At 37.3% G+C, this 20,628-nt stretch overlaps 1 protein-coding gene across 1 annotated transcript in view; it reads left to right on the forward strand.

The window, feature by feature from the left end:
* The window catches only part of LOC143252565 (exostosin-1-like), an 89,405-nt gene that overhangs the window by 48,882 nt on the left and 19,895 nt on the right, over window positions 1–20,628 (forward strand). The window contains exons 2-3 of the mRNA XM_076504905.1: window positions 11,362–11,563; window positions 11,926–12,045. Of these exons, the coding sequence (XP_076361020.1) occupies window positions 11,362–11,563; window positions 11,926–12,045 (322 nt within the window). The remainder of the gene's footprint in view (window positions 1–11,361; window positions 11,564–11,925; window positions 12,046–20,628) is intronic.

Here is a 20,628-nt window from a genome sequence, read left to right on the forward strand (position 1 = left end):
AAGAAAATTTTGATAGATCAAGTATAAATCGTAATGTATATTGTTAAATACAAAGCTACACAATGGGGTATCTGAGCTATGTCCACTGCAAGGATAGAACCCCTAATTTTAACACTGTAAATCTTCTAGCTTAAAGCTGAACCACGGGAGGGAAGAGAGCACCTGGACTATGTAACTGATATTTCAGGTTTTATTTGTTTGTAGTGAAACACAATGTTGTACAAAGGGCTATCTGTGTTCTGCCCACCTTCAGATATTGAAACATGATTTTTAGCGTTGTAGATCCGCAGAGGTATTTCGGATTAAATGTATTGTTTAGTTTTCTCTTCTTTAAAACTCGAAAAGTTTAAAGTGTAAGTTCAGTTATGAGTCAAAAATTTAGTGAAAGTAAAACTATTTTCTTAGAACCGAGAGTGTGGCGTCTATTCGCTGTAACATCTAAGTTCTAAATTGGAAAATTATCAGGTCGCTAAAAAAACAGGGGAATGTTCGTGAAATCGTCTTTCGCGAAACAATAAACTAAATCTATTCTCAGCTACAAAACTAAGTTTCAATTCTTTGTATTTACACTGGAAGAGTTTTTGAACATGGGATGAGTTGTGAGTTTTAGAAAAACAATAAATATTTTCACGTCGTGTCCTACTGTTCTTTTGACTGAAATTCCTTTATTATTGTTATTGTTTGTGATATGTGGAAGTTCGCGCCAAGTTACTCGAGGGCTATCTGCGCTAACCGTCGTTAATTTTGAACTAATAGACTAGAGGGAGTTAGCTAGTCAACACCATTCACCGCCAACTCTTTGACTACACTTTACCAATAAGTAGTGGAATTGGTCGGTATATTAAAATGCCCTTACATTTGGAAGGGCGAACATCTTCAAGCCCGCGGAACCGTTAATAATGATACGAACACCACCGCCTTTTTAGTTGAGAAAATACAAGACTGCAGTGAAATGGAAGTTTTATTTTCTCAGAATTAAATAACTGTAGTTTACTTTTTCTTGCCATTATCAAGAATTTGCGAATCAACATTTGTCGAAGGAAATGAAATAGGAAATAGGAGCGTCATCTGTTCGTGATAATTATTGGAAAACTATGTTATATATTTTCTTGAAAACTGTGTTCGCTTAGAAGCCAATACAATAATTTTCTTTCTTTCTTTTTTTTTTTTGCTGCCGGCATATATAAATGTGAACATATCACGTTTGTTATTTATGAAACTGAATATAAAATAAAATACACGAATTGTAATGGTACCGATCATATACTCTTGTGTTCTTTGATGTTTCTAAGTAAGCATGCTATGTAGTCGAGTGGTGAGAGCTCCGGTATGAAAACAAAACATGTGGCATAGATAGTTTTTTTCTAATAATGGCTGCTCAGGGAATGAACCCCTATACGATGAAGTCAAAAATTTAACGGAAAGACGGAGTCCATCAGTATTCCACGAAGTATCTCCGTTTTTTGGGGGGAGGGGCTATTTCCTGAAAAACTCGGCGGTAATATTTCATTGTTTTGTTATGAACGTAATTCGGACACATTTATAATTTATTTTTCCCCTATTTCCAGTGCACCCTTTCAGCTGTGGGGGCGTTATAAAATTAAGTTCAATCCCACTATTCGTTGGTAAAAGAGTAGCCCAAGAGTTAACGGTGGGTGGTGACGATTAGCTGCCTTCCCTCTGATCTTACTCTGCTAAATTATGGACGGCTACCACAGATAGCTCTCGTGTAGCTTTGCGCAAAATTGAAAAACAAACAAACCCTTTCCAATAAAGCTAAATATTTATATGCGTGTACGAAGAACAGAATGTATTTGAAAGTTAACCAAAAGTTACCACTATGATCGAAACGTAACGTTGATACTTGCTGGACTTATGTGATAACATTATCAAATGTTATCCTGAAGTCGTACACTTCAGTATATACTCTTTCAGATAGTATTGACATTTTGCGAAATTTTAAAAAATAACATTTTTTAGATCTCCAGTATTACGTAAATTAAAAACACAATCACTAAACGATGTTCGGTTTCTCATCGACTAGTGACAAAAGTTTAGAACTACATTATTGATTTCGAATTGAATCATCCACTAATTAACATAATTCAAATTTTTTGATAATTGTATATGAGCAAATTATAGGAAATAACCTCCAGTGTTATATGTATATCTAGGTAATGTAATTTTAGCATATTTTATTACAGTTATAATCACAATATGTCATGTACAATCAATGTACAACTGTAAACATTATTTTACTTTGAAAAGTAAAACTTTTGTTTTTGGCTGATTTACATTGAATTAGCTTTGTGTATAACATTTATTTTACGTTGGTTAGTTCTATATTACACTGGTTTTATGTTGTTGTTTTTTTATAACCGACTGATTTAACATCGATTTTTTGGAATCCCAATAACGTTGTGCTAGTTTCATTCAGGGAAGACCTATTTGAAACCGATTATATTTGCAGTTACACATTGATATTTTAGGAATGACCCCTTAAAGCAACACTTTTTTTTTAAAATGAAAATCTTAACTCTTTATGGAATAGGGTTGAGTATTTTAGGAATAGCGAATATGTTCATTATAAAAATTAAATCGGCTTTAATGGGAGGGGGGGCAGACTGATATATCGAAAAATTCGTGCTACTAGTAGTGAAGTTTGCCTTATTTTTCTTGTCCAGCCCTGGTGAGCGTAGTGAGACAAAACTCGATATAAAATTCTGGGAAAGGACTTTCTTCATGCGTATGCGCTGTACATATTAAGCCATACCAATACGGTAACTACCCAGAATCAAGGTAGGCTTTCTGTCTGTCTGTGGGTGTATCACACCCTAACTAAATTGACCGATCCAGACCAAATTTGACATAACTATTTAGTTGTTAAAAAACAAACTAAATTCATATGAAACTTTTCCATATATTGAAAATTAAAAATATTTTATAGAATATCCCATATATCGTTATTGCAACAACTATTGTAAATAGTTGAGTTTGAACAAACCACACACTACAACAAAATTCTACAAGTCAAAGAGTGTAAGTACAGTTTTCACCATTTTGTCTTGTTTTCCATAATAATTAAAGGGTACAGTAGTACAGTATTCAGCTACATACAACACGGAGATTAAAGATATTGCTGGGCCTGGCATGGCCTAGCGCGTTAAGGCGTGCGCTTCGTAATCTGAGGGTCGCGGGTTCGCGCCCGAGTCGCGCCAAACATGCTCGCCCTCCCAGCCGTGGGGGCGTTATAATGTTACGGTCAATCCCACTATTCGTTGGTAAAAGAGTAGCCTAAGAGTTGGCGGTGGGTGGTGATGACTAGCTGCCTTCCCTCTAGTCTTACACTGCTAAATTAGGGACGGCTCGGTGCAGTGAGTTAACAACCTACTCACTTAAATACTTGTTGAAGAATCCGCAAGCGATTGCGGCCCTATGTTCCTAGATGGAATCTAATGGTGATAACTAACTAACTAACTATTATATTCTTAACACTACATTCTTTATTCACTTAGAATTTCACAAAAGAATAATCTGTAGTGACATTTCAACCACAGTCTGTCTGCCATATCTATCGTGTCGACGCATTTTACTCAAAATTGAGATTTTAATACTGAAGGACATACATAAGCTTCTAAAGGAATTTCAATCATTTTCAGACCGTAAAGAGCATAAGATTCCAGCATCTATTCAGATCGGATGATATTGGTTAAGAAATATGTGGGCAGAAGGGTGCATTGCAGTTATGTTACACGTCACTGTCAATGAAGATCTTCTGCTCACAAACAAATAAGTGTTATTCAGCAAAAGAGGGCACAAACAAGTTTAAGAGTTATGTATTCAACAATGTATATTTTTTATAAGATATTGTTTCAAGAGGTGCATCCCTTTCCCACGGGCTATAATGGGTCGCGGGTTTGAATCCCCGTCACACCAAACATGCTCGCCCTTTCAGCCGTTGGGGCGTTATAATGTAACGGTCAAACCCACTATTCGTTGGTAAAAGAGTAGCGCAAGAGTTGGCGGTGGGTGGTGATGACTAGCTGCCTTTCCTCTGGTCTTACACTGCTAAATTAGGGACGGCTAGCACAGATAGCCCTCGAGTAGGTTTGTACGAAATTCCAAAAACCAAACCAAAGATATTGCTACAGTTTGAGTTGGCCCGGCATGGCCAGGGTGAATAAGGCACTCAACTCGTATACTGAGGGTCGTGGGTTCGAATTCCCGTCACTCCAAACACGCTCGCCCTTTCAGCTGTGTGGGCGTTATAATGTACGTTCAATCCCACTATTCGTTGGTAAAAGAGTTGGCGGTGAGTGGTGATGACAAGCTACCTTCCCTCTAGTCTTACACTAAATTAGGGACGGCTAGCACAGATAGCCCTCGTGTAGCTTTGCGCGAAATTCAAAAGCAAAACAAAAACTGTTTAAGTGGACTGAGTAAATGCGGGTTACTCTGGCCCTCACGTAATATTTATGAATATACTAAACAGTTCACGTAAACAAACAAAAGGAAGGAGGAAAATGTCAAGTGCACCTGATCTTCCTGGCTGCATATAAATACAAAAACAACGAGAGAGAGAGTTCCCGCTCTTTCCTGATCCATACGGTTTAACTTCCGGTTTATACTTAGGCCAGAATAAATGCTTAGACCTGAATGAAAAAAGACGTGGTTCATGGTTCATTACTGAAATATTTTAAAGGTATTTCTTATCTTATGTAGAAAATAATTTTCCGTGAAAACACAATTCAATGTTATTATTACATTTCATGCACTAAATATATCAAGCTGAGACAGTAGAAATCTTGACCACAACTCTACTGTAAAATGAGCTGTTCAGAACAAGAAGTGACACAGCGGCCTTGCATTTCTGCTAAGTTTCCCTACTCGTTTTCTCACTTCCCTTGTCTTGCAACAATTTTCTTGGAGAATGATCTTCACTAAAAATCCTTGACGGGATTTTGCTCACTTTTTGCCAAATTGCGCGTGCTTTCCATGTTTTCAAGAGACAAAAGAAGGAGTGCAGTATCCTTAAAAAAAACCGACAAAACTTAGAGTAAGATATTTAAAGTGCATTACAGGAGCTACAAAAAGAAAGTCTATTATGGACTGAGAGCTTACTTTTACTTGTAGACTTTCAGCAGATCTGCTGGGCTTCTGTCAAGGACTGAACTGAATATCGAATTTTCCGCTCAACAAAACTAATCAAATTACACATCTGGTTAATTGTTATTAAACTTTCTTCATCCTATTATTATAATACTAATTCACATAATTTTTCAAAATATTGGAAACCTTTAATTATGGGTAACAATAATTTAGGTTTCTGTAATTATTACAGATATGCTTTAAACCGTTATTGGCTTTTTTCCGTGATATAAAGTTATACACGTTACTGTTATGCAATATAATAACTTTAATGAACATTAGGTTTATACACCAGTAGTTGTTTGTACGTTCAATTTTCGGAATATAGGGGTGTAATCGCTTTAATATTATTTAGTGTACATTAATATTGTTATCAGGTGATATCATTTTGTTATTCAATCATAATTTACGAGGAATGTTTTCTGGGTTTGTCTTGATAGCAGAATTATTTTACAATTCAGTAACTTGTATATTATATTCTGTTGATATGAGAATGTTATTTACAAAAATATTCTCTTAAATATATTTTTTTGTTTACCAATGTATTACAGCTAGTGTTCCAAGCACTTAAGTACTGATAAAGATGCCTCAGTAGTTAAGGCGCTTGACTTGCAGTCTGAGGGTCGCGGGTTCGAATCCCTGTTTTACTACATGTGCTCGCCCATTCAGCCGTGGTAGCTTTATAATATGACGGTCAATCTAACTGTTCGTTGGTAACAAAAAAAAATATCCCAAACGTTGGCGATGAGTGGTGATAACTCGCTGCCTTCCATCCAGTTTTTCGCTGCTAAATTAAGAACGGCTAGCGCAGATAGCCCTTGTGTAGCTGTACACGAAATTCAAAACAACGAACCAAGGACGGCTAACGCAGATAATCTTGAAGATTCTCTCAAACTTAACAATATTTTGCCCTTAAATCTGGGCATCTTTAGGGTAAAAATTGATTATGGTCAAACACAGATATGGCCTCTCAGCAGACACCGTTGGGAAAGGGAGACAAAATTTTGTAAAAATAATATATGATGTAATTTTATACATTACTTAGCGTTAAACTCGAACAAATACAGCACTTAACATGGCCGCTGCACGCTTAATGGAATTGCGGGTGGTTCTTGTTGCACTGTCGACGAACCTATCATTACGATCTTGACCTGACTTACCAAAACAACATGTTAATCAAGTACTCCGACAATACTGTGTATATGTGTTGAAAATGCGCTATTTTTACGCTTTTCGTTTCGAAAAGAAGCCTTATAATAAGTTAATTGAGCTCTTGTGTATATGATACAAGAAAAACGTTTTTACTACACGATATGCAACCCCCAACTTCGCGAAATTCTTATCCTGTATGCATTTAGATTTGCAATAGGGGACACAATTTTCCCGTTTTGCTACTGTTTCTCAACACAGAGAACTTTATTTTTCTCCATTCACAGGGTGCAAACATGACATCATGAATACGTTACGCACGGATCTAATATACACTAGTGCCACGAGTAATCGGCTAGTCCTTATAATACGATTTGACTGCGGTACAAAATAATAAAATTCATAATACAGAGTTTGATACTCATAACAAGTAACGTTAATCTAACAGTGAGAAGAATCCGCAATGCCAAATCTCTTCTTATTGCTATGCTAAGCGTGACTACCAAATTATGCATATTTCTGTACTATTTCCTATACCGATTGTTGATAGTCGATATACACTATACAGTGAAGGCTTTGAAAAAGGTCACGTGACAGTTTTTTTTAACGACAGTCTGAACTAACTACGCGGTGTTGCTGCTTGGAATATTTAATCAATCTGGTTTCAAGAACATTTCGTTACGAGAGAAACAACAGGTTAGATTAATCAACAAACGAGGGTTTGTACGAACATTAATTAAATATTTTAATTTTTAACGATGAGGTACGAAGACAGGGCTGTTAAATGACACATTTCACGAAAGTACCTTTTAAGCATGCTAAACGTTTACCTTCCTCGTCTGTGGCTTCGCCTTTACAAATAGATCGTTACTTATTTCATCTAGCGTTATGAATAATTAAACCATGGTGATAATTAGGCTTACGTTTTTTTGCAGTTCAACTACTAATGTGTTATTGATTCCAGCCAGGTCTTTAATTGCACCACGGGATATCTCCTCCCCCTCCCCACACTTTTTGAAAACCAAATTAATATTTGATATATTTCAGCCGGGTTTTAATCTTTTTTTAAAGGGTTATCATTGTGACAGTATTTTTCCTACGTGCTCACGCTATTTAAAAACAAACAGTAGAAGACTTGCTTTCTAAAAATGGCACGTGCTTGCTTTTGTGCATTCGTTTACGCTTCTGCTTGGAGGTCCCCCCTCCGGTGGAACAGCAATAAGTTTACGGATTTACAACGCTTGACTCAGGGGTTCGATTCCTCTGGTGGACACAAAAGGAATACCCCCTCTTTGTTTTGCTGTAAAACAAACAAGCATCATAAACGTGTTCTACCAGCAAAGTTTCTTTAATTTTTAATATTTATTTAGGCACATAGAAGGCGTCACACAGAGGAACACACAATTCCCATGCATGTTTTTGTTTCACACGACATAACTCCTAGAATTACGGAGGAGATACACATGACTCGGACGTTAGTGTAACACATTTTTCTAAGCTGTTTGTTTGACAACTGTTTGAGGATCGCGACTTTCTTAAATTCCGTATTTTTTTATAGCACACTAGACACACACATATACACTCGTACGTGTATATTGGATGTATTTTCGTAGGGTCCCCGGATGTGTGTGTGTTGTTTTTTTAAGAATAAATGAAACCAAAGTTAACAGCAGCAAATACTTTTATTACTTGCTTTTCACGTTCTTATGTCACACTGTATTGTGGCTTACAGAGCATATAAGTGTTCTCGTGATTCTTGACGTGCGCACGTTTTACTGACCTTATGACATTACAAATTGCAACGTTAAGATTCTCTTATGTGAGAACATTTTATGTCTACTGACTGACTGACTGACAACACATTAATGTATAGTGGTAATTTGAGCTGGGCACCCTCTCCTTCCCGCCGTTGATTGGGTGGCAAATTTGAGGACATATAACGCTAAAGACCGTGTTTCTATACGTGCAGTGGAGAAAGCCTAGATATCTCAGTTGTAGCTTTGTACTTAGCAGACAACAGACGAACTAACAAAAAACCTTTATAAAATAATGCACAAATAATCCCTGTTTAACTTAAAATCGTTTGTTTCTTATTAAACACGCAGTTACGCAATTTTGCTTGTCCTTTAGCACAAACCCATACAATGACTTATCTGTGCCATTCACACTACAGGCACCGAAACCCAATGTTTAGCGTTATAAGTCCTTAGACATATCCCTAAGCCACCGGGTGCTTATATTCTCGGTAGTAACAACATGAGAAAATAGGTTTGGTTTATTTTGAATTTCGCACAAAACGACTCGAGGGGTATCTGCGCTAGATGCCCCTAATTTCGCAGTGTAAGACTAGAGGGAAGGTATCTAGTCATCACCACCCGCCATCAACTCTTGCGTTACTCTTTTACCAACGAGTAGTGGGATTGACCGTAACATTATAACGCTCCCACAGCTGAAAGGGCGAGCATTGCGAGTCGGGTGCGTTAACCACCTGGTCATGCCGGGCCGAGAAAATAAGAACTTGAAGTTTGGGTAGCTAGAAAGATAACGTTTAAGCATAATAATAAATTACACATCATGTGTGGAAAATTCGATTACAGAGAAAAGCATCAGGTAGCCATTAAGAAACCAATTCTGAATTTATCAGTTTTGAGATTGAAATTACTTGGATATTTTGTGTAGGAAACCTCAGATTTACACTTTCGTCGGGGAGAGGGTGGAGTATAACCCTTTTGGTACTCGTCCCGCAGTATTTTTTTTTACCTTTGAAGTAACCAAATTAAATTATACATGAAACAACTTCTTGCTTTCAAAAGTGTATATGGAAGTGTCAGATCTTCTTTCTGCTTCAGTTTGTTGTAGAGTTTTCTTTGTTTTTGAACTAGAGGGAAGGCAGCTAGTCATCATTACTCACTGCCAACTCTTGGGCTACTATTTTACCAACGAATAGTGGGATTGATCGTAACATTACAATGCTCCTACGGCTGAAAGGTCAATCATATTTGGTGTGACGGGGATTGGAACCCGTGATCCTCAGATTACGAGTCAAACGCCCTAACCAACTGGCCATCTAGAGTTTTGACCGTCGTTCAAACTCCCAACTTGTCACGATTATAACGAAAGGATTTGACCTTTGAGCTACATCACCAAAAATTAAATACTTGACCGTTGAGGGACTCTGAAGCCTTTTAGGCAAATTTTGTCAATATTAGATGAAGATTGTATACACACACACATACAAGTGAAAACGATACTACTGCCGTTAGGTGGAGTTATTGTTTCAAATTACGAACAAAGCTACATAATGAGCTGTCTATGCTCTTCGCACCACGAGTATCGAAATCGGATTTTACCACTGAAACTTCGCAGACATCCCGCTGTGTCACTGGGGACAGGCGGAGTTAAAAATTACAAAAGCTGTGCAAAATTAAATTCTCGCCCTATTAGCCTGGGGTCGTTATTATGTAATGGTTAATCCCACTGTTCGTTGGTAAAATAGTAGCCCAAGAGTTGGCAGTGGGTGGCGATGACTAATTGCCTTCTCATACACTTAAATTAGGAACGGCTAACGCATATAGCCCTCGTTTAGCTGGTTGCGAAATTCCAAAACAAATAATTTTTTATAACGTTGTTACGAATTTAATGCAGGCTCAAACAAAACTGTTTTAGGTAATTTCTATTCAAGGACGTCGTGATATTAACAATAAAAAAGACAAAAACGACTTTTTTGTATGATCGAAGATAAAATACTTTATCAGTTATTTGATAAAAAATATGTACTCTTTGAGATTAAAGGAGTTTATAAAAACTGAATCCGTGAGGCTAAGGAGTTTATAAACACGGAATCTTATGAAATTAAAATGTTTTATGAACATATGATATTAATGTATTTTATAAACAGTAGCCTGTGAGATTAAGGGCTCAATGAACTGTGTTCTCTGAAATTAAGGGGTTTGATAAACAAACTTTAAGCTTGGAAATGAATGAGTTTGATAAGAAACTTGCGTCCTATATGTAATGATTGAGTTTGATAAACTATCTGCCTGCATGATAAATAGGCTTGATATAACTAGTCAGTAGCAATAAAAGGGACAAGTATGTATAATGGAAACACCAAACACGAGGATGGAAAAACGAAATCCTTAGCACATAATGTACCGAAGTTCTTTTTTGTTCAAGTGAAGAAAAAGACGTAAGACTTTTTTTGTATGTCCTCAAAGTCCTATAAACTCATCCATCTTTGAGATTCAGTGACTTTATGCTAAAACAGCGCTCTAAAGAATGGTTCTATAGTATACTCATAATTAAGGCTGTTATTATTAATTATTATTTGTCATTGCACATGTCTCAGCAGCTCTAAGGAAAAAGCTATTACATAAATGGATTTGTGAAATTAAGTAACATCACTGGAGATGATTTTTATTAATTCGTATGTAACGTTTCTACTTCCATTCGGTATGAGTAGTTAACCTTTGATCATAAGTTCTTGTTTGTTTTATGAATTTCGCGCAAAGCTACACGAGGGCTATCTGCGCTAGCCGTCCCTAATATAGCAGAGTAAGACTAGAGGGAAGGCAGCTAGTCACCATCACCCACCGCCAGCTCTTGGGTTACTCTTTTACCAACGAATAGTGGGATTGACCGTCACATTATAATGCCCCCTCGAAAGAAAGGTCGATCATGTTTGGTGTGCGACCCTCAGATTACGATTCGAGTGCTTTAACCACCTGGCTATGCCGGGCCCATAAGTTCTTAATAACTACATGTTATTTAATCAGAAGCTTTGTCTACAGGCGAGATATGTTAGTAATTCGTTATTTATACGTGACGTTACTAATAATGGCATACTAGTCTTGCTTAAACCATTAGCATCTTCACAGCTGGACGAGGTTAATCGATTCGTAACATTTTGTTGCTGATTACGAAAAAAAAGCCAACATATATTACTTGTTTCTTTTTTTCTTACAAAGATGTAGTCACTGTTCGAATTTAATAATGTTAATGGTCAGAACGATTTGTTTTTATTTACTAGATCCATTAAATTTTAATTTTTACTACACCTTTCAGATGGGACTACCAATTACTGATGGAAAATGCAACATTTTGCATTGTCCCCAGAGGGCGTCGTCTTGGGTCTTTTCGTTTTCTCGAAGCACTTCAAGCTGGCTGTATTCCTGTCTTGCTTAGCAACGGTTGGGAGCTCCCATTTGGAGAAGTTATTGATTGGAGGAAAGCAACAATCTCTACTGATGAACGATTGCTTCTTCAGGTAGGAGACAACACTTAGCAGTATTTCTGCATTTACTAAAATTTTTTTTTTTACATTGTACGATTAAGATAAATTATTAAAACATATATGTGAAACAAAATGAGTGTTACTGAAGGAAATTTAAATGTTACTTTTTAAATAAGAATTAATAGAATAAACCTGTATAATACAAGCTACAAACATTATAGGCACATGTCCTACTTGACCAGTCAGAATTATCAAGGTATTTGTTAACTGTGTCAAATAATTTTATCAGTTCATAAACCTAGATTATATTCTCTGATTTTACACTAAGGTCCAGTTTGAAAAATAATACGCTTAACCATGAATATATGTGTATATATGCTGTTTTTTTTCTATAGGTCCCTGATGTTGTTCGTTCAATTAGTAAGTCACGTATCCACGCGCTTCGTCAACGTACACAGATTCTCTGGGAGAATTATTTTTCGTCAGTTGAGAAAATTGTAGTGACCACACTAGAGGTAAGGCTAAAATTAGTGGAAATACTTGTTTCAGGTGTTCCGCCTTAAAACACGTCACACAAGTTCATACTGCCAATGTTATTTTTGTTTTGAGGTTTGAAACATGTTCACTGTTGACAAAATCCTGAGAACTCACGTTGCATGTAATACACTGAAACCGACTAGACCATTGCATAACGTTATAATAATTTACTGAAGTGACTGTACAGGATAGATACACTACATGGTCAAATGTATGTGGATACCCGACCATTACACTCATATGTGCCTATTGAATATCTCATTCCAAAATCATGGGCATTAATATGGAATTGCCCCCCCCCCCTGCTGCTATAACAGCCTCCGCTATTCTGGGAAAGCTTTTCACTAGATTTTGAAACATGACTGTGGGGATTCGCTCCTATTCGGCCACAAGAGCATTAATGAGGTCGGGCGAGAAGGCCTGGCTCGCCGTCGGCGTACCAATTCATCCCAAAGGTGCTTGATGGGGCTGAGGTCAAGGCTCTGTGCGGGCCGCCAGTCAAGTTTTTTCACATCAGTCTCGGCAAATCATGTATTTATGGACCATATTTTGTGCACGAGGTCATTGTCATGCTGAAACAAAAAAGGGCCTTCCTCAAACTGTTGCCACAAAGTTGGAAGCACACAATTCTCTAGAATGTCATTGTATGCTGTATCATTAAGATTTCCCCTTCACTGGAACCAAAGAGCCTAGCCCAAACCATGAAAAACACCCCCAGACCGAAATTCCTCCTCCACAAAACTTTACAGTTGGCACTGTGCATTCAGACAGGTAGCGTTCTCCTGGCATCCGCCAAACCCAGATTCGTCCGTCAGACTGCTAGATAGAGAAGCGTGGTTTATCACTCCAGAGAACGCGTTTCCACTGCTCCAGAGTCCAATGGCTGTGTGCATTACACCACTCCAGCCGACGCTTGGCATTGCGCATGGTGATCTCAGGATTGTGTGCCGCTGCTTGGACATGGAAACCCACTCATGAAGCTCCCGACGAACAGTTTCTGTGCTGACGTTGCTTCCAGAGGCAGTTTGGAACTCGGCAGTGAGTGTTGCAACTGTGGACGGTTTTACGCGCTTCAGCACTTGGCGGTCCCGTTCTGTGAGCTTGTGGGGCCTACCGCTTCGTGGCTGAGTTGTTGTTGCTCCTAGACGTTTCCACTTCACAATAACAGCACTTACAGTTGACTGGGACAGCTCTAGCAGGGCAGAAATTTGTCGAACTGACTTGTTGGAAAGGTGGCATACTATGACAGTGCCACGTTGAATGTCACTGAGCTCTTTAGTAGGAACCATACTACTGCTAATGTTTGTCTATGGAGATTGCATGGCTATATGCTTGATTTTATGTACCTGTTAGCAGTAGGTGTGGCTGAAATAGCGGAGCCCACTAATTAGAAGGGGTGTCCACATACTTTAGGTCATGTAGTGCATCTCTAACAGACTATCGATTATTTAACAGGTATACGTTTATAACCGAAGGCCTGAACACACGTGTTTAATATAATAAAAAAATGTAATCTTGTGGAATTTCTGTAAATGACATTGTCTGAGTTTGCCATTTCATCGTGAATTCGACTGGTCACAAAAGAAAAGAAAAACTACCCTGAACTTATCGATGTATTAATCTGTTGAGCGTACAAGGCTTAAGGAGTATAATTTAAAAAAAGTTGTAATATTAGTTACTAGCTATTTCATCACAAATTCTAGTAGTAGTATCAATTACTAGTGAATATTACAGCTCTTTGTCACCAACGTTTTACAGTGATGTCAATTACCAGCGAATTTCGCCCCTTTTTGTCACGAACTCTTGCAATCGTTGCAATTACTAGCGAATTTCGCCGTTATTTGTCACAAACCTTTGCAGTGGCATCAATTACTGACAAATTCGCCGTTGCTTGGCACAAACTGTAGCGATGGGATCAAATACCAATGAAATTCGTTGCTAATTTTTACAAACTTCCACAGTGATGTCAGTTACCAGCGAATTTTGCCGCTATTTGTCACAGACTGTATCAGTGGTAACAATTACAAACGAATTCTTCCGTATTGTGCTACAATCTCTGATGTCCAAGTGGTTATTTCTACGAGCATGATATGGGCTAACTTCACGTTCGTTTTAAAGGTTGAGCATATTTGATTGCCCTCTAATAATTTAACTGGTTTTATTATACGTCCACGTATAATTAAATGTAATGTTCATAATACCCAAGGTGTAATAAGAAAGCACGCAGTGCAGCACTCAATATCTTGGTATTACTAACGACGTTTGTGATAAATGATTAAAATCTAAGCATTGCTAAATTTACTACTTCAAAATCTAAAATTCAAAACGAAAATCCATTTATCAGTTTGTTGTAAGTTTTAAGTTCAAGGTTAATGATATGTGTGTTTCAAGATTCTTTTCTTGTGACATTTTCGTGAAGTATAGCACTTGTTAGTAATGTGGTATTTATATTTTTTTAGAGCCAGGACTTTATTTGAACAAAAGAACTACTTGTGTGTGGTCTTACATTGTTTTTGTTTGCTCTAAATTTCGCGCAAAGCTACACGAGGCCTATCTGTGCTAGCCGTCAGTAATTTAGTTGTGTAAGACTAGAGGGAAAGCAGCCAATCAACACCACCTACCACCAGCTCTTAGGTTATTATTTTTACTAAGGAATGGTGGAATTTACTGTAACATTATACCCCCCCTTCCGATTGAAAGGGCGAGTACGTTTGGTGTGAAGAGGGATTCGAAGTGGCAACACTTAGATTATGAGTTGAACGCCCTGACCACTTGGCCATCTTGGGCCAAAATAGTTTTGATGTGATGGCCTATAGAGCGAAGACAGCTAGTTAATAACACCCACCTCCATTTTGTGGGTCACTCAGATGTGGCCGAATAATTTTGTTAGACCATTGTCTCTTGCAGGAAACCCATGGCCCCACATTGTATAGGGCGTTTCTGAAGTAACGGATCATCAACCCACATTCTTTGGTTAAAGTATGTGACAAGGACGTATGTTTCGAATAATTACAATTTGCACAGATTGAAGTACTGTGATAATTGCAAGTATTCAAAACATACGCCATTTTAACCCAAGATCTAAGGCTGGGTCTAATCCTTGAGTTAAAATGACGTGTGTTTTGAATAATTACAATTATCACAAATTGAAGAACATTAAACTTATTAAAAATTATTAAACTACACGTTTGTTGGTTCTGACATATTGTACATTAGCGTTCGGTAACTCACAGTGATTACATATATGCTAATTACATTAATTTTGTAAAAGAAAATGTATTTTGTTCTTTTATGCCCGAAGAAAAAGGGTGTAACTCGTGTTCTGTATTTAATGGAAACTTGCTGCTTCATTGTTCACGTGCCGTTTTCTTTGTAGCAGCACTTTGTTAATTACATGCAAAATGAAAGCTGGCGTGTAGCGCACGAACCAAAGGGCACGTGACGACAGCCAGCAACCGCATGTCTTCAGTTTCGAGACGCCGTGACATTACTTTGTACATTGGGAAAAAAAGGTCTAATGTAAAGGTCAGTAAACCTATTGTAAAAATCGGAACACTGGATTTTTAAAGGTAATAGATTTTCAGATTTTGGTCCTGGCGATTACAAAATATTTCCCTCACTTTAAGCCATGGGTGCATTATAGGCGTGACAGTTAATCTGTTAGCTGGATGTTGAATGGAACGATGCTGGTGATTAGCTGCCTTTCCTCTGGTTAGTAACACAGAATTAGGGACTGGAATATACCCTTAGTAGTACTTGATGAGGAGAAACCCACTTGAAGTAAAAATGTATCTCAATATGGCCGGTATGGGTATTAAAACTTTTATTATAATAAAGTATAGAACAACGTTTCGACTTCCTTAAACCTTAAGACGGCCTTAAAAGGTCGAATCGTTGATATCTACTTTATTTTAATAAACGTTTTAATGTCCATACTAGTCGTCTTGAAATACATAGATATATACCTTTAGTAGCTTTACTATAAGTACAGATTCTGTAATTATAAACTTTACGTTTTATAGAAAAAATAAAAGGCTCTCAAAAGAAAATTGTCTTCTATATTTGTAGGAATTTAGCGAATGAATAGCGACTCCTTTAACTGTTTGTTTCGTCTTCAGTTTTCCAACAGGAGAAATATGTTATTTACTAATATCCGATTGTTCATGTGTGTATGTATATATATGTGTGTGTGTGTGTGTGTTTGTGCGCGACTTCTGTAAAGCATTTTCTCATTGATGGCTATAGAAGTTATCTATACCAAACATTTTCATGAATAAAATTTAATGTCATGTTAAAAAAATACTTAAACGTATCACCTAATCTTCAACGTGTGCAGGATGTATTAATATACCAGATTCATATTTGTTAGGCCCGGTGTGATTATGTGGTTAGGGCGCTCGACTTGTAATCTTAGGGTCTCGGGTTCGAATCCACGTCATTCCAAACATGATCGCCCTTTTAGTCGTGGAGTGTTATGATTTGACGATCAATCCCACTGTTTGTTGGTAAAAGAGTAGCCCAAGAGTTGACGGTGGGTGGTGATAACTAGCTGCCTATCCTTTAGTTTTACACTGCTAAATTAAGGACGGCTAGCGCAGATAGCCCTCATGTAGCTTTGCGCGAAATTTAAAACAAACCAAACCCTTTTTATCAGTTATATTTTTGTGCACCAGCAATACCAAACCTGGTGCACGTGTATAGCCGACTCAGTTTCATTACCCATCAGAATCTATCCTGAAATTGAAATTATTTTATGCAGGATTAGAGTAAATTAATCCACGAGGCCTTGGGCGTGGTCAAACACATGAATTGATAGGGTTTGATTCTTGAATCCAAAACTACAACTTGATCTCAAATCGGTCAAAAGGTAATGGAGCTATTGGCTTAAAGTTTATATATGGTAAAAAAACAACACAAAAAAGGAGCCGCAGCTAAAAACGAAAGAGACAAATTAGACGAATTTTTAGACAAAACAGTATATTATTCAGTAAGTTTACCCAAAGTTTCATGCAGTTTGGTTGTGTATCATCGCCATGAGAAGAAGAAAACAATTGGGAATATCAATGACACCCCTGCCCCGTTCCGGAAAGGGCTGAAAAAACAATCCCGAGATTGCAACCCCTATTCTGTGAGATTGGAACCACAAAGACTTAATCACCTAATTCATGTTCTCAGTTTTCACGTGTTTTATCTCTAACGTTGTTCCTCGCCTTATACAACGATAATCTGATTTGTACTTAGGATTATATTAGTAACAAGTACTGTTACCTTCATGTAGATAGAGATATTTATTTACGTGTCTTTAGTATCATTATCACGTCAGAGGCCAGAATTTGGAGTCATAGCTAGAGCGCTAGTGACAACCTGTTTCCAAGGGTGCTTCATTCATTGAAACCTGTTGAAAGGTGGTTGGAATTTTCCTCCTTTAAGAAATGTCTGTTTGTTTTGAATTTCGCGCAAAGCTACACGAAGGCTGTCTGTGCTAGCCGTCCCTAATTTAGCAGTGTAAGACTAGAGGGAAGGCAGCTAGTCATCACCACCCACCGCCAACTCTTGGGCTATTATTTTACCAACGAATAGTGGGATTGACCGTCACATTATAATGCCCCTACTGGTGAAAGGGCGGGCATGTTTGGTGTGACGGGGATTCGAACCCGCGACCCTCAGATTACAGGTTGAGTACCTTAACCACCTGGCCATGCTGGGTCCCATTAAGAAATGTATCGTGAGTTAATTGTTATTTTTTAATTCTGTACTAATACATTGGTTAAAACAAAATAAACGTGCTTATTAGACAAATAATTTTCGGAGAACTTTAACATTTACTTTGAAATTTTTGTTATTAGAAAAGGATATTATTTAAATACACGCATCACGTATTTAACACATATCATCGTAAAAATTTTTCGTTAAACAAACACTTTAGTTTATTGCATGTATGTTGGCTCTTTATTTTACGTTTTTATTTGTTTGAAGCAACTGAGAGAAAAATAAGTTTGTCATATATATAAAGCATCAGAAAAAATGTGCTTTTATCATAGAAGTGTATCCGTGTTCTACTTCTAAACAATGTATAATAGTACTGTGTACCAGATGTACATCAGCAGGGTTCCCGAAAGGATTTTGTTTCAAGAGTAAATAACACCAAAATTAAAAGTAACCTACAGAGTGCATTATTCTTCTCGTGATTCATGGTATGTGCACATTTTACTGACGTAACGACAGTACAAATTACAACGTTAAGAATCCCGCATGTGACGCGCTTTTAGTGTCCACTGAATAGCTGACAGAAAACACACTACTGTATGTTGGTCTGAGTTGTTAAAACAGGTGACTCCTCCAGGCGGTCATAGGCCTCCTTTTGGGGAAGTCAGTAGGTGTTTCAAGTGTTTATATTATGTGTTAACAATATAGTTCAATGACTGATAATGCTACAAAATTAACCCTATGGTTTAGTCATATTTTATGTTTATATGAAATGTTAACAATATTTTTTAATTATTGATAATGCTGTAAAGTTAACCCGATGTCTAAGTTATGGTTTCTTAATGGAAAAATACAACAGGATGGTAACCCGTGTAGAAGCAAATTGATGTATAATAAATAAATGATGTCATAGACAAAACGTTGGAAGAGGTCTAGCATAGTTTCATCATCTCTTTACTGCTTGTCTACGCACGTGCCTTCAAGACAATGTCATCAAGAATGACAGAACGTGTTAATATTTGTTCTAGTTACAGGGAGAGTTAAAAGTTGATTTACTATCTTGTTGTTCTATTGCTGCATGCTGATAAGGGCAACTTGATGAATTCGATATTAATGCATTTCTGGCAGTTGTTGTTTAAGGCTCATAACGTGGGTAAATCATTACGTAGAATTATACTCGGACTTTTCTCGACATTGAAATCCTTTTTATTAGCGCGCTTTCGGCCCTTCTACTGAAGCCTTTATCGAGCCAAAATGTCGCATGCTAATCATGGCTTGCTGTCTAGCCTAACTTCTTTTTATAATTACACTGTAAATACTAAATACTAAACTCAAATTATGTTAATGATACTTAACAAACGAACTAAAAGCTAATATTATGGAGTAAGTAGAGGAATGATGATTGGTCCAGTTTGCTGGACTGTACAGAATGTGTCGGTGTGAATATTTTTGTTACCGACAAGAAGTTGTTTTCAAGCTTAAAGTAATTGTTTGTTTGTTTGTTTTTTTTGAATTTCGCGCAAAGCTACACGAGGGTTACCTGCGCTAGCCGTACCTAATTTAGCAGAATATGGTCTTCATCATCCACCACCAATTCTTGGGATACTTTTTTACCAACGAATAGTGAGATAACCCGCCAAATTATAACGCTCCCACAGATGAAAATGCGAGCATGTTTGGTGTGATGGAGATTCGAACTCATGACTCTCAGATTACGACTCGAACGGCCTAACCAACTGGCCATGCCGGACTCTAAACTAAAGAACCAGAAAAAAAAACAACAACTAAAATTAAATGCTAACATCAAGAGTTCGAAGCTCACTTATCGTGATTAATCAGCTATTTCTATGTACGTTTGAGTTGGTTTAGGTCGATTGTTTGTTTTGAATTAAGCACAAAGCTACCCAATGAGCGATATGTGCTTTGCCCACCGTGAATATTGAAACTCGGTTTCTAGCGGCGCAAGTCCACAGACATGCTGATGTGCCATTGGAGGAAGTCGGTTTAGGTATGTTGGTTAGTTCTTAATCACAAAGAAAAAACATTTAAAACTTTATGAACGCGAGTTAAAAAAAAAAGTCATAATATTAAATTGACAGCCAACAACAACATGTCCCAATGATTCGTTTCTTTTTGACGAAACTGATAGGACTAATGAATGCTTTTTGCCAATGGTTGGACATCTGAAGAAAGTAATGATAAGGAAGAGTTTCCAGCCCATGGAAAGTAACAGGTTCTGAAAACTCAAATGGGCTCATATGATAGTTTTGAGTTTTTGTTTTGTTTTTATCAAGTACAGACTTCAAGCTGGTAGCTTTGGCATATCTAGACCGATTTGAGATCTAATTACAATTTTAGACTAGGAGGTTAAACACTTTCAATTAATGTATTTTACTACGCCCAAAAGTCTCATACATTAATTTTGCCTAAAAAAAAATTTCAAGTTGGCAGATAGAGATCTCGATGAGAATAAAATTGAAGTGGGGAATACCCCTCGCTAAATATTGATAGCGCATAATAATATATCTAATAAAAATGAAAAAAAAGAATCTCTCGTTCCGCAACTGTTGAAAATTCTCTCTTATTTCAATATATTTTGAATGTTTACTCGATCATTATTGTTTTTCTCATTTGTTCCTGATGTCTATTTGTTTGTTTGTTTTTTAATTTCGCGCAAAGCTACACGAGGGCTATCTGTGCCAGCCGTTCCTAATTTTTGCAGTGCAAGACTAGAGGGAAGGCAGCTGGTTATCACCACCCACTGCCAACTCTTGGGCTACTCTTTTACCAACAAATAGTGGGTTTGACCGTTACATTATAACGCCCCAACGGCTGAAAGGGCGAGCATGTTTGGT

This window comes from Tachypleus tridentatus, chromosome 6 (assembly GCF_004210375.1).
Source record: "Tachypleus tridentatus isolate NWPU-2018 chromosome 6, ASM421037v1, whole genome shotgun sequence".
NCBI classification, from domain to species: domain Eukaryota; kingdom Metazoa; phylum Arthropoda; class Merostomata; order Xiphosura; family Limulidae; genus Tachypleus; species Tachypleus tridentatus.